The 14,899-nt window shown below is 46.2% G+C and overlaps 1 protein-coding gene across 1 annotated transcript; it reads right to left on the reverse strand.

Moving 5' to 3' along the window:
• Positions 1-11,375: 11,375 nt before the first annotated feature.
• LOC148685505 (uncharacterized) lies at positions 11,376-14,560 on the reverse strand. The gene has a single exon (XM_088672881.1). It carries the CDS (start codon positions 13,777-13,779, stop codon positions 12,667-12,669), a length of 1,113 nt encoding a protein of 370 aa, XP_088529007.1. The 5' UTR covers positions 13,780-14,560; the 3' UTR covers positions 11,376-12,666.
• Positions 14,561-14,899: the final 339 nt, after the last annotated feature.

Consider the following 14,899-nt stretch of genomic DNA (forward strand, 5'->3'; position numbering starts at 1 on the left):
AGAAGTCCCTGGACCCTACCGTATGTATAGTCAGAGGGTGCGGAGGGGTATTACTCAGAAGGGTGATGGGAATGGGTGATTGGCGGATAGGAGTGGTAAACCTGTTAACGACTGCAATTGGTCTTGCAGGAAAAAGCAAGGGGTGAGATGGCTAAAGAAAGCTTTATCATGTATAATGAGATAAGAATCCAATGTCTTTATTCAGACCAGGTCTCTCCATGGTTTTAAGCTTGGTAATGAGTTGCAATTCGGCAACTTCTCTTTCCAGTCTGTTTCTGAATTTTTTCCTGTAACAGTCGTCAACAGGTTTACCACTCCTATCAGCCAATCACCCATTCCCACCACCCTTCTGAGTAATACCCCTCCCCACCCTCTGACTATACATAAGGGTCTGGCGGCTTCTGTTTCAGTGTATCTGAAGAAGTGTGCATGCACACGAAAGCTCATACCAGGGGCATACCCAGGATCAAAACTAGGGGGGGCAAGGGGCATGGCCAAGGCACGGGAGGGGAGGGGCCACAAAGTGGGAATGTGGATGGGGCTACGGAGCCCAGGTGAAACTGACTCCAGTCTCACCTAGGCACCGCGAAGCTTTTTGCAGTTGGAGGCGCCGGGGCTCCGCTGACAGCACGCAGCCAGGGCGCTTACTATGGCCAGGACCCCGGCCGAGCGCGCAGCCGTGGGCGAGAGCAGCGCTGCCGGCAGGGCTGGTGGGCAGAGGCGGAGCACAGCCCAGCGGAGCGCAAGTTCGGCATTCCCGCCCACCGCGCCGCACCCTCCAGCTTCCCGTCGTGCTCTCTGGGCGCGACGGGGAGCTGGAGGGAGGGCACGGTGTAGTGGGTGGGAACGGCAAACTCGCGCTCCGCCGGGCTGTCCTCCGCCTCTGCCTACCAGCCCCGCCGGCAGCACTGCTCTCGCCCACGGCTGCGCCGGCCCGGCTTCTAGGGGGGTACGCCCATGGCGCATACCAATGACAAACTTAGTTGGTCTCTAAGGTGCTACTGGAAGGATTTTTAATTTTTTTTGTTTCGACTACGTCAGACCAACACGGCTGCCTACCTGTAACTTATTTTTGAAGCAGTTCACTGAAAAACTGAACTGATTTGCTCCAAGCACTACACTCAGCCAACAGCTTTCTCTGCAGCTTAGATGCCGATCCTCTCCCCAGCCCCTCAACCAGTTCTGCAATCGATTCGAGAGGTTTGAAAAATGAACGCCAAATGGTCCACTAATCAAGATAAATGGAGCCTGAAGGCAGCTGCTGTCTCTTCTGGTTACACAGAAAAGCAAGAGCTCCCCTCTGGCTTGGCAGAAGGAGCCTTGGGTGACCTTGGCTTGAAATGTCCTTTGGCATTAAAAACCCTGCACCACAGGTTAATAGAAACAGATAGGCACTGCGGAAATGGCATCTAAAACCACAGAGACCCAGGTTTGTTTATTAATCATAGAATTGTAGGGGGACCCCCGGGGTCATCTAGTCCAAGCCCCTGCAATGCAGGAATCTCAACTAAAGCATCCCTGACAGACACCATCCAATCTCTGTGTAAAAAACCTCCAAGGAAGAAGATTCCGCCACCTCTTGTGGGAATCTGTTCCACAGTCTAACTAAGGCATCCCCAACCTGTGGCCCTCCAGATGTTTTGGCCTACAACTCCCATGATCCCTAGCTAACAGGACCAGTGGTCAGGGATGATGGGAATTGTAGTCCAAAACATCTGGAGGGCCAAAGTTCGGGGGTGCCTGGTCTAACAGCTCTCAGTGCCAGAAAGCTTTTCCTGATGTTTAGTCGGAATTTCCTTTAACCTGAAGCCATTGATTCGGGTCCTGCCCTCCGGAGCAGGAGAAAACAAGATCTCCTATCTCCTCCCAGCCTCCTCTTTTCCAGGCTAAACATCCCCAACTCCTTCAATCATTCCTCATAAGACTTGCTTTCCAGGCCCTTGACCATCTTGGTCACCTTGTTCCAGTTTGTCAATATCCATCTTAAGTTGTGGCACCCAGAACTGGTGTGGTCTGACCAAGGCAGAAGAGAGAAGTACTATTACAGCAGGAAACTATAATTCTGTGGATGCAGCCTAGAATAGCATTGGCTTGTTTGTTGCTGCATCGCACTGTTGACTGATGGTTTGCCCTTGGTATTTATATGACACCCAGGAACCACCAGGCTGACTTAGGAGGCATCAAAATCACCGTGAAAGCGATTTGAAAAAAAGTGCAGTTTGAAAGAGCTTTAAAAATTCAGTTTTTGCAAATTCTGACCCAATTGGCACCTCCCGGCCTGACATAGGATCTAGACAATTGGCGATCCTTGGCCCATCAGGTTCAGTGTTGTCGAAACTGACTGGCAACAGCTTTTCAGGATTTACAAACAGGATGTCAGGAATTGAACTGGGGACCTCCTGCATGCAAGGCAGATGTTCTGCTGTTGAGCTACAGTATTGCCCTTCCCACTCAACACAGCTGCCTGCAGTCCATCCCCTGACACCCTCCCAGGATCTCCCTATTTATTGTTGTTGTTGTTTAGTCGTTTAGTCGTGTCCGACTCTTCGTGACCCCATGGACCAGAGCACGCCAGGCACTCCTGTCTTCCACTGCCTCCCGCAGTTTGGTCAAACTCATGTTCGTAGCTTCGAGAACACTGTCCAACCATCTCGTCCTCTGTCGTCCCCTTCTCCTTGTGCCCTCCATCTTTCCCAATATCAGAGTCTTTTCCAGGGAGTCTTCTCTTCTCATGAGGTGGCCAAAGTATTGGAGCCTCAGCTTCACGATCTTTCCTTCCAGTGAGCACTCAGGGCTGATTTCCTTCAGAATGGATAGGTTTGATCTTCTTGCAGTCCATGGCACTCTCAAGAGTCTCCTCCAGCACCATAATTCAAAAGCATCAATTCTTCGGCGATCAGCCTTCTTGATGGTCCAGCTCTCACTTCCATCACTACTGGGAAAACCAAAGCTTTACTCACCCTCAATAAAAGGTTCTTTAATTCCTCCTCCCTTTCTGCCATCGAGGTTGTGTCATCTGCATATCTGAGGTTGTTGATATTTCTTCCGGCAATCTTAATTCCAGCTTGGGATTCATCTGGTCCAGCCTTTCGCATGATGAATTCTGCATATAAGTTAAATAAGCAGGGAGACAATATACAACCTTGTCGTACTCCTTTCCCAATTTTGTTCCATATCCATTTCTAACTGTAGCTTCTTGTCTCACATAGAGATTTCTCAGGAGACAGATGAGGTGATCAGGCACTCCCATTTCTTTAAGAACTTGCCATAGTTTGCTGTGGTCGACACAGTCAAAGGCTTTATTTATTATGTCATGCATTTATATCCCACCTTTCCCCCCAAGGAGTTCATGGCCCTCCAAGCTCCCAATTCACTCCCCACAACAACTCTGTGAGGTAGGTCAGGCTGAGAGCTGGTGACTGGTCCAAGGTCACCCAGTGAGCTTCAGGGCTGAGTGGGAATTTGAACCCAGTCTTTCCCAGGTCCTAGCCCAACACTCTAACTACTACACCACACTGCCTCCATGCCTCATCTGGGAATGGGACAGCCATGTTAGCCATGATGACGCCTCTGCCTCAGCTGACTATAATCAGCCTGTTGTCTTGAGCCCAGCCGTTGCCTTAGTCAGAAGAGCGTGAGATTCTTAATCTCAGAGTCGTGCGTTTGAGCCCATGTGGGGCAGACGATCCCTGCATTGCAGGGGGTTGGACTAGATGACCCTCTTGGTCCCTTCCAACTCTACAATTATGTAACTGTCTGCTGTGGTTTGTTTGGAAAGGTGGATTCGCTTGCTTTTCAAGACAGACCTGGGAAGCGGGCAGCTAGCTCTCCCTGCAAACGACAGGAGCGCCTGTTTTTGTGGCTGGGTGATTCTGAGCATGAGCGGAGTGCGACACCGCCCTGCCAGGATGCGCTCAGAAGGCTTCCTGCATTGGTAAGTTTAACGCGCGCCCCTGTGGCCAAACGAGGGCTTGCAAGTAAGCAAAGACTCAGACCGGCTGATTCCGTGCGTGCGAACATTTCCCTCGGAGTAAATACAGTGCATTGGATGGATCGCACCGCAATCCATAGCAAATTCGTTCGCCAAATGTGGAGCCTCACACAAGAGGGTGTATCAATTTAAGGCAATCCAACTAGGAAGCTGATTTATCCACCTGGCTGAATATTGTCTGCACAATACAGGTAATGTTTTAATGTGTAATTGATTATTTTATTTCATTTTTCTGTTGGAAGCCGCCCAGAGTGGCTGGGGAAATCCACCCAGATGGGCGGGGTATAAATAATAAATTATTATTATTATTATTATTATTATTATTATATGCAGAAATACCTTTAAACCATTAAAAAAAATAAAAACATTTAAAACCATGTGTGCCTCTTTCCACGAGGATGATCCCCAACAGCCAACCACAAGCTTGCAAACAGCAGCTATGGAGAAATTAGAGAAACGCTTTAGACTGAAGTAGACCCCGTGGGTGTGAACTACATGCGCAATGCAAAGGTATTTCAAAGTTTGCTTCGACGCCATGTGGACGACTGCACACAAGGCTTAACATCTATACATACACTTGTCTTGGAGGAGAACGCTTTTGGTTTGGTTATTGTTATTAAATTCTTCAATAAAGTCTGTGAAGAAAGAGGAGAGAGCTTGGAAGCAGCCATTGCTAACCCTGGTGGGGGTGTTCATTATGCAAAATCCAAAATCTGTGGATAATTGCTGCAATTATAGATGCCTCCTTGTGCTCATGTTTTGGAGAAAGCAATACTGTATCCTGTGACGGAACTTTTAAGGTTTGGGGACTTGTACTGTCGATGAGGCTCCCAGCCTGCTTTGGTGACAGGTTGTGATGGAGGAGAGGAGAGAGAGAGAAAGGACTGCTTTGAAAATTTATTAGGTAGGGCCTGGATCAGTTAAATTTCGTCTAATTGGTCTGGGTAGATGGACAGCAGACTCTGATTGGCTGGAGGTTCCAGTCGGTCAGCTGGCAGTGAAGTGTCAGGGAGAATAGTTTGGATTTCAGAATCGTAGAACTGTAAAGTTGGAAGGGATCCCCAAGGGTCATCTAGTCCAACCCCCTGCAATGCCTACCTGGGATGCCTCACTGAACTATGATAATGCCTTTTGCTGGCCTGTATGGCAAGGGTTGTGTAAGTGTTATGTGGTTGGAACGTAGCCAACCATAGGAGCTAACTTCTGGGGACCAAGATCCCTTTGCCCCCCCCCCCAAAAAATATTTGAGGGACCAGCCCCTCCCCAGTTGATTGGCATTGCCATTCAAGTGGTGTGCATATGCCACATCTTGTGATCAATTATGTGGGGCGGGGCTTACCTGGGTTGGCCCCATATTTTATTCAAATTGGCACCCCTGTAGCCAAACTTACTGCTTCTGGGTCTCACCAAGCAAGCACTCGCACCCCTCCTGGGGTTGTAATTGCTCCCTGGCTGAAAAAGATCCCCCGTTCCTTCCTTACAGGGAGCCTGTCTCCATTTTCTGACTCCTAAAGGAGAGCAGGGAGACGTGAATTTAGTTGAATGCCCCCCTTCCTCTTGCAACTCCCCACTCACATCTGCTCCAGATGTGAGGAACCCTAATGCCATGGACTGGCTGGGCAGAGAGGAGTGGTAGGAGGTGCCAGCCACCCGCCCGTCCCCGTCCCCAGGAAAACCCCAGAGGAAGGCTCAGAGCCAGAGGACTGGCGGTGGGACACCAAGGAGAGATCAGAGGGAGAAAATTGGGGGGAGGAACAACAGGGTTTAGTGAGCAGCAGGAGTCTGTGACAGGAAGCGGTTCAGACTCTGAGGCTGAGGCAGAGGAGGAAAGGGTCAAGAGGCTGTTGAGGAAGCAAGGGAGTCTCCCCTTCTTCGTGTGACAAGCTCATCCTCTGCCCTGGTCTCCAAGAATGTGCAGAATAATGAGGAAGGCAAAGCAGAGGCCAGAGGTGGGCAGGCGCAGTTTGAGACTGCTTGGGAAACATCGGGGAGAGGAGAAGCCTTACAGAGGGTGGAGGGCAAGGCAGGGACCTTCACTCCTGCCAATGGCTCCATGGGGCAGGAGTTGAATGCTGTTTCCTTGCATCTTTCCTGCTGACCTGTATCTGATTCCAGCCCTGACACTCCATTCAAAACAAAACAAAACATGGAATCCCTGTTGTTATGTATTAGTGTATATAGTTTTCCCTCAGGTCCTCAGGTCCTTGTCAGTTGTTTTAGGAGGGAATTTTAGGAGGGAACTTTAGGAGGGAACTTTGAATTATGTTTGATACATTGTTTGAGCCAGCCTCTATAAAAGCAGGCCGGCTCAGCAATGCAGTTCAGTTCTGTTCCAGCTTCCAAATAAAGAGCTGCTTTTGGAGAGATTCCTGTGTCGTCTGCTATGCTTACCCACTATTTAATACCTGTGACTGGTGCAGCAATAAAACTACTCACACATTTGCAAAGCTAAACAGGTCTGGTATGGTTTCACATTGGATGGGGACCGCATGTGCATTGCAGGGGACTAGACTGCAATGGGACAGTCTAGTGCAGGGGTCCCCAAACTACGGCCCCCGGGCCGGATGCGGCCCAATCGGCCTTCCAATCCGGCCCGCGACGACCCCCGCCGCCCGCTCTCACGGCGCGCGGCGCAGCGACGATCTAAAAAATTGGCAAAAAATCACCGAAAATCCTTTGTGCGCATGCGTATGGGCCTCTCCCGACCCGGAAGAGGTCATTTCTGGTGCACTTCCGGGTCGGGGGAGGCCCATACGCATGCGCACAAGCGTTTTTCGGCGATTTTTTCCCCGCCCGTGTGCATGTGCGCATGCACACGGGCGCGCACTCCCCCGCCCTCCGGCCTGCTGCGCGCACACTCCCCTGCCCTCCGGCCCGCCGCACGGTAAGTCTGGGGACCCCTGGTCTAGTGGGACTAGACTGACCCTCCGGGGTCCTTCCAAGTCTACAATTCTATGATTCTAAGTGGTGTGGGCAGCTGATGTGGGGACCTGTGGAAATCACCCCCTGTGGCGAATTTGAAACTGTTATGTTATGTTTTTGTTTCGCAACCGACCTATCGAAGGGTTAACCCAGACTCCTGGCTAACTGACAGCAACATTCCATGGGAGGCGTGGCCTGCATGGGGTTTAAATGGAAAGGGGAACCGTTATGTCAGTTGGCGGTTGGGGGTTTTTTGTGGGGGAGCTTGGGTGGTTGTGGAGAAGGTAGACTTAGAGTAGATGAAGTAGTGGATAGGTATTCTGTTATTTGATTACCAAGAACGTTACCTGTGAAATTAAGTTTGTACCAATGATACCAGAAAGCAACCATTAAGATTCAAGCCAATAAATATCCATCTTTAAAGTGTCATACCAGTAATCGTCTATTTCATTTTCCAGCTAAGGTATCCAGGAACCCAGTTGGTGGGGAACTCTTTTAAGCTGCCAAAACTGCCTTTTAGAGGAGAAAGGTTAGGTTGTGGCTGAGAGTGCACCAGGAAAAGGGGGGGGGGCTGAAGGAGGAGACAGGTTCTGGATGATAATAAAGTTACCTCAGGAAGGAGGCTAGAACTTTATAGTAAGGGAGTTTCTAGTGAAGTGAAACCCTTATGTGAGAACACATAGGAACAGTCTTACTTATAGCCCCGAGTCTCTATAGGTACCTGGCCACGTTTAGGCTGGAAGAGGACTCTCTTTTATTTTTATTTTTATTTTTATAATTATTTTTATTAAAGATTTTCTTAGATTACAAAGGTAGTGCAATGTCTCGGTTTTTTTTTTCATGCATCATTTTTACACATCAATTTTTAACTTGTTGAGACATTATGAGGAAGGGGGGAAAGGGGGGGAAAGAGGTAGGTGGGATGGGGAGTTGGGTGTGGTGGATTGCCGATGTTTCTGTTTTTCTTGATATGTGTAGGGGTTCGGCGTCAGCGTCGTTTGTGCAGGTTCTCTGTTGTTTGTTCGTGCTTCTTTGTTGGTGAGAGAGGTCAGGATGTGTCTTAGAATGTGGTTGTTTGTTTATGGTTGGCTGTGATGATCCTTAATTTCTTGCGTGAGTGGGGAGGGAGGGTGTTTTGATCAAGTTAGCCATATTGATTTGTATGCTGACGGTAAGTGTTTGTCATTGTCCTGTTGGGTTGTATAAGTGATGAAGGGGAACCATACTGGGGTGAAGGTGTCTTCTTCTGTTTGTCCCCGTGTCAGTTTCAGCTTACTGGTCAGTTTTTCTAGCAGGGCTGTTTCCCATACAACTTGGTACCATTGGTCCAAGCCCACTCCCGATAAGTCCCTCCAGTGCCTGGCTATGATGCTTCTGGTTGCTGACAACAGATGGATTATAAGTTCTTTATGATTTGCGTGAGCGTTGTTATCTTGAAAGATATTTAGTAAAACCAATTCTGGGGTAATTTCTAGCACTTGCTTAGTTATGTTACAAATTTCTTGCATGGATGTCTTCCAGAATGATTGAATTTTAGGGCACTCCCACCACATGTGGAGGTACGTGCCTGTGGAAGTGCATCCTCTCCAACATTTTGATGAGATTCCTGATCGTATTAGTGATAATTTTCGTGGAGTCAGGTACCATCTGTGAGTTAGTTTCAATGAGAGTTCTTTTCTTTTCATTGATATAGATTTGAAAGGGGGTTTCGACCACATTTTAGTCCATTGGGTAGGGTTGATTTCATATCCTATGTCATCCTCCCATTGTCGTTTTATCTTGTCCAGGGGATCTATGGGATTCTGAATCAGTATCTTGTAAATTGCAGATACCATCCCTTTTCCGTGTCCTTTTGGCAATTGGAGGAGGCTTTCGAAAGCTGTCAGGGGTCTAGTTGCTGCTGGTTTTACAGTTGGGTTGTTCAGAAAGGCATGTAGTTGATGTTGTGCTAACCAGGACATTGGGATGTCTTCTAGTTTGTCCTGTATTTCTTGTGGTGACAAAGGTTTGTTGTCTTTATAAAAGTCTATTAAGCGATGTAAACCTTTGGTTTGCCAGGTCTTCATCTGGAGGTTTTGTGCTGCATGATGGAACAAGGGATGGTAAGCCAGGGGAATTAATGGGGATGGGGATGGAGATAGTTTACTAGTTTCTGCTTTCCATGCTTTGAACATGGTTTGTGTGTATCTGTTGAGTGTTGTGGGAATCTTCCTTAATTTGTTTGGGAGAAATGGATATGCTGTGGTGCAGATATTTTCAATTGAGTCCCTCTCCAGATGTACCCATTGTTTTGTCTCGTCTTGTAGTATATATGGGATTATATGGCGTATTTGGTTGGCGTTGTAGTATGTTTCTATGTTGGGGATTCCCCATCCTCCTACTGAGGTGGGGAGGTGAAGGTATTTGGTGCCAATCCTTGGTTTTTTATGTGAGAAAATAAAAGAATGTAATTTTCCCTGCCATTTGCGAAGTTGGGTTGGGGGGATCCAGATTGGGAGGGTTTGGAATAAGTATGTCAGTTTTGGGAGGGTGACCATTTTGACGATGGCTATTCTGTCTGAAAGAGTGAAACTCATACTGTCCCATTTCTTTAGGTCTTTGTTTATTTGTCGCCACATGGGCTTGTAATTATGGAGGTATAATTTATTGAGGTTCTTGGTTATTTGTACCCCTAGATATCTGAATTTGGTATGACAAAGTTTTATTTTGGTGATATTAGTAAGTTCTTTTTGGATATGGGGAGGGGTGTTGAAGCACATGGCTTCTGATTTTCCAAAGTTTACCTGTAGGCCCGACACCATTGCAAATGTGTTGAGTTCTCTGATTAGGGAGGTTGCTGTATTTAATGGGTCTGATGTTGTGACCATCAGGTCATCTGCAAAGAGCCCTAATTTATAATTTTTGCCTTTTATTTCCACTCCCTTGATGTCTGTGGCTGCTCGGATTCGGATTGCTAGGGGCTCCAAAGCTAGGATGAATAGGAATGGAGACAGCGGGCATCCTTGTTTTGTGCCTCTTTGAATTGCTATGGTGTTTGAGTCCATATTATTAATTCTGCATTTTGCTGAGGCTTGGGAATATATTTGTTTGAGGATTTGTAGGAAGTTGGGGCCAAATTTCATGTTAGTTAGTACTGCTAATAAGTATTTCCACTCCAAGCAATCAAAAGCTTTGAGGATATCTAGGGACATAATTGTCAGTGGAAGTTTAGTTGCCTTACTGTGGTTGATTAAGTTTAGTAGTTTCCTGATGGGGTCTGTAATATTGCGACCAGGGACGAAGCCAGTCTGGTCTGGGACTATTAAATTGCCTAGAAAGATTTTTAAACGATTGGCCAATATTGATGTGAATATCTTGTAATCCTGATTTATTAATGAAATTGGGCGGTAAGATTCTACTTTGAGGTTGTCCTTTAATGGTTTTGGGATGGAGACTATTTTAGATTGATTCCATGTTTTGGGAATGAGCCCCCCTTTCATGATATCATTGAATAGGCGTATCATGTAGGGCATCAGGGGTTCTTTGAATTTTTTATAGAATTCTGCCGTGAAGCCGTCTGGGCCCGGGGCTTTATGTGGTTTCAAGTTTTTAAGGACCGTATCTATTTCCTCAGGGGTGATAGGGCTGTCCATAAATTCCTGTTCCTCGTTGGTTAAGGTGGGCATGGTCAGTTCTGCCAGGAATTTTCTAATTCCCTCCTCAGTTGGGTTGTGAGAAGTGTACAGATTGGAGTAGAATTCTGCAAATTCAGAGGTTATTTCTTTCGGGGAAAATGTCACGTTGCCGTCTTTTTTGGCGATGCAGTGTATTCTTGTTTTAAGTGCTTTTTTCCTGCATCTATTTGCTAATAGTCTGGAGTTTTTCCCTCCATACTCATAGAAGCGCTGTTTAGAATATAAAATATTGATCATTGTTTTGTTGATTTCTAAGGAGTCTAATTCTCTTCTCTTTTGTTCTAGAAGTTTAAGTAGTTTTTTGGAACCTGTTTGTTTGTAACGTGATGAGAGGGCAGTGATGTCTTGTTCTATTTTGTTAATTTTTGAAGAGGTTTGTTTTTTAAGGAGTGCTTTCTCTTTTATGCAAACTCCTCTGGTCACCGCTTTCATAGCGTCCCATAAGAGGGGGGTATTTATATTGTCTACATCATTCTCCTTAAAATAGTTTTGGAGAGTTTTTGTGATACTTGCTCTAATTTGGGTGTTTGTGGTTAGAATGGGACTGAAAGACCATGATGGAGTAGTTTGCGTTTCTTCACCTATTTTAACAGTGACTTCTACTGGGGCATGATCTGTGATTTTGATGCTGCCTATGTTTGTTGATTCTACCAAGGGGATCAGACCCTGTGTGAGCAGGATGCTGTCCAGTCTGGACGTTGTACCATGACGTCCGGACTGGAATGTGTGGGTGATGTCTCCCGGGTTGTGTTCGCCCCAAATGTCATAAAGACCCCTGTTTTTTAACATTTTTAGTAACTTGTAAGAAGCCTTAGTTGTTTGGGAGGGAGGGTTGAGGAGGGTTGCCTGTGAGTTTACAGGATGTGTGTTTTCCAGAGTTATGCCCTTAATATTTAAGTTAAGGTCGCCTCCTAGAATTGCTTCCCCCTCAGAGAAAGAAAGGAACTTGTTTAGTGTTTTTTGAAAGAATTCAAGTTGTCTCGAGTTAGGGCCATATAATGAGCCGATTGTCAGTTTAATTTTGCCATCTAGTATTCCTTTAATGAAAATGAATCTACCTTTTTTGTCCTTTAGGACTGTTGTGGCGTTGAAATTTAAGTCCCTACTAATTATTACAGCTACTCCGCGGGCCTTTCCTGAGCCTTGTGCTACCCATTGTTGACTAAAACGAGGGTCATTCAGGAGTTTGTTCCCTTTGGGTGGGTTGTGTATTTCTTGTAGGAAGGTGATGTGTGGTTTCATGGTATTTATGTATGAGGTGATACGTTTTCTCTTGATTGGGTTTCCCAGCCCCCTCACATTTAGTGTGATTGCTTTTAAGCTAGCCATCTTGTTTATTTATTCTGTAGGATGGTTCCTTGCCAACCCGTTTGGGTTGTCCTATGTCCCTCACTTCGTGTCGTGTATTGAACCATTGGAGTTGCGCTGACTTATGATGTGGCAGGTGGGGGTTCAATGGGATCAGAATTAGAATCGGGTTAAAGAGTGGGAGGTAAGTTATAGAGGGTTTCCTATATGTAGTTATATAGGTGTTCGTTTGGGGTATTTTGGACCTTTTGGCGATTAGCCGGTCGGTCCTTGGTCTCGGCTGATGTGAAGGGCTGTACTCAAGGACAGGCCTTCCCCTTTGTCGTTTGTGACAGGGGGTGATCAGCGAGACGGTGTAGAGTGGTTTTATAATGGTAGCGTCAGGTATAAGGTTCGTGAGCAATGTTGCCAATGTTAATAGCAACATCACTGATGTGTTAGAGTGTGTGTATGTGTTGGCGCGCTCTGGTGCCACCATGTTGTTGAATAGGTATCATGTTTTAGCCTGATAGTGAGTTGTGTTATGGATGTTGGGGGAGTTGTTTTTCTCTTGTTTGGTATGAAAGGGATACTGGAGATATAAGTTGTGGTTGATGGGGAATGTGATTGAGGTTATCTGGACTGGTGTTGGGGTGGGGTTGGGATGGGGGTAGGTTCTATGGAGGGGTGGTGTTGGGTGGGATATTGATGATGTTAGTTATGTTCAAGGCCTATGGGGAGGGGGGGGAGGGGAATCACCAGTCTTGCAGTTCGAGATGTTTTCCAGTTGCCTCATTCAGCTATGGTTGTTGTTGTAGTAGCAGTAGTAGTAGTAGGGTTGTTCTTCAGTGATGTTTTGGGTCGGTTGATCATGGTTTGGCGTCCTGTGGAGAATGTTCGGTAGAATGATTTTGTGCGCGATGGTAGATGATTGAATCGGCGAGTCTTGACGTATTGCTTCTGTTGTCTCTTTCCCCTCTTTACTTCCATCCATTCATGTACTGTTGTTCCATTTTCTTGATCTCGGCTGTCACTTGGTAAGTCTTTCTGTTGCTGGTTCGATGGAGGGTCGAGCCCAAGGTTCCTCAATAGTTGTTGGGTTTCCGTTTCGTTGGTAGCCATGTATTGCGTTGTATCGGTTGCCACGATGAGACGGAAGGGAAAGCCCCAACGGTACCGAATCCCTTTCTGCTGAAGAAGCTGAGTGTACGGACGTAGGCTTTTCCTCCGATTTAGGGTGTCCTGGGATAGATCTTGCAGGACCAATATGGAATTGTCTTTGTATCGGAGGTTGGTTGAGTTCCTGAGGCTGTTCCATATCTCCTCCTTTTTTCTGTAGCGTGAAAAGCACACTATGATGTCTCTTGGGTGGGCACCAGGTTTTGGCAGAGGTTTTAGAGCTCTGTGTGCCCTTTCCAGATCGGATACCTCGAGTGTCAGATTTGGGATTGTATCTTTCAACCAGCTCACAATTAGGTCTGCTGGGCTTTTCTCCTCAGCTTTTTCTGGGAAGTTGCGGAAGCGGATATTGCAGCGTCTGTTTCGGTCTTCGATGTCTGCTTGTTTAATTCTCAGTTCTTCGTTTTCTCTTTCCAGTTCGCACAATTTCTCATTCATGCGTGTGGTTTCATCCCGGTATTGCTCTATTGTTCTTTCTTGCAGTTGATTCTTCTTTTCTAGAGCTTCCACTCTGGAGGTAAGATTGCTGATTAGTAGCTGTATAGGGGTCGTTGCGTTTTCCACTGCAGCTTCCAATTTACTTGTCATCCTCTCTTCCATTTCTCTTAGGTGTTGTAATATTTCATCATTTTGAGGAGGTGTTGCGGTCTCAGTGTTTTTTGTCATCTTTTTAGTTGGTGACACCTTCATCTCCTTGACGTTTTTGGTTTGAGGTTTGTTTGGCATTCTCTTGGAGTGGGACGTGTTGCGATTAGAAGTTATGGCGATGATGATTTCTGGGTGTTGGATAATGGATTAATCAGGCGTTGTTGACTGGTGGCTTCTGCAGAGCGTTCAGTTTAGGCAATCATTTGTGTCATGCCTTGGCAATGTTATAAAGACTTCTCTGAGGTTGTCGTGTTCGCCTCAACAGTGCTGTCAAAGCGGTGGTCAGGTACTCAGAGAGGCGGGTAGACCAATGGACAGATAGACAAAAAACAAAAAACAAAAAACAGGTGAGAGCAGACAAACAAACAGGTGGGGAAAAGAAAGAAAAAAGAAGAAAAGGGAGGGGGGGTTCAATTCAGAGACGAGCAAAAGAGCACTCCAGCAAGCAAAGAAGGTATAAAACAAGAGTAGGGGTGGGGGGGGGGTGAGAAGTGAGGTAGGAGGGGGAGATAGGGAAGAGATGATTAAAGGGGAAATTGAGTGACTGGGAAGGGGTTTAAGGGGAAGGTTTATGTATTGGAATGAGGGGAATAAGATAAAGGTAAAATAGGGGTGTTTGTTGTAGAGGGAGGTGATAGATGGGAGGAAAGGTTTCCCTATTGGAGACAAGTTGATAAACAGACTAGATGGAGGGGTTCGATTTAAAAAGAAAAAAAGAAAAGAAAAGAAAAGAAAGGGGGGGGGGAGAAGGGACCGAAAAGGAAAGAGAGAGAAAGAACAGAAGACAAAGGTGGAGGTGGGAAGTAACAAGTGGAATGGAAGGTAAAAATAAGGAGAGGCTATGTAGGGAGGGTTAAGTGTCTGGGGAGGGTTTTAAGGAGTATTATGCAGTGAAGAAGAAGGAATAATATGAAGCTAAGGTAAAAAAGGTTAGGAAGGGTAGAACAACAGCTTTAAAAAGGTAAAAACGTAGTAAAAGGACTGGGAACTTGGGGGGGGAGAAGACGTTGGTATTGTCTTTGTTTTGTTATTTTTTAAAGGATTGAAGTGTATGCAAAGAGTGGGTGGAAGGTGGAGGGGGTAAATGGTAATAATACTAAGATATAGGTTAAAGAAAACAATTAAATAAATTATTATTAATAATAATAATATATTTTTTTTAAAAAAAGGGGGGAAGAGAAGGAAAAAATATATATTT

This window comes from Zootoca vivipara, chromosome 6 (genome assembly GCF_965207765.1).
Source record: "Zootoca vivipara chromosome 6, rZooViv2.hap1.1, whole genome shotgun sequence".
Lineage (NCBI taxonomy): Eukaryota > Metazoa > Chordata > Lepidosauria > Squamata > Lacertidae > Zootoca > Zootoca vivipara.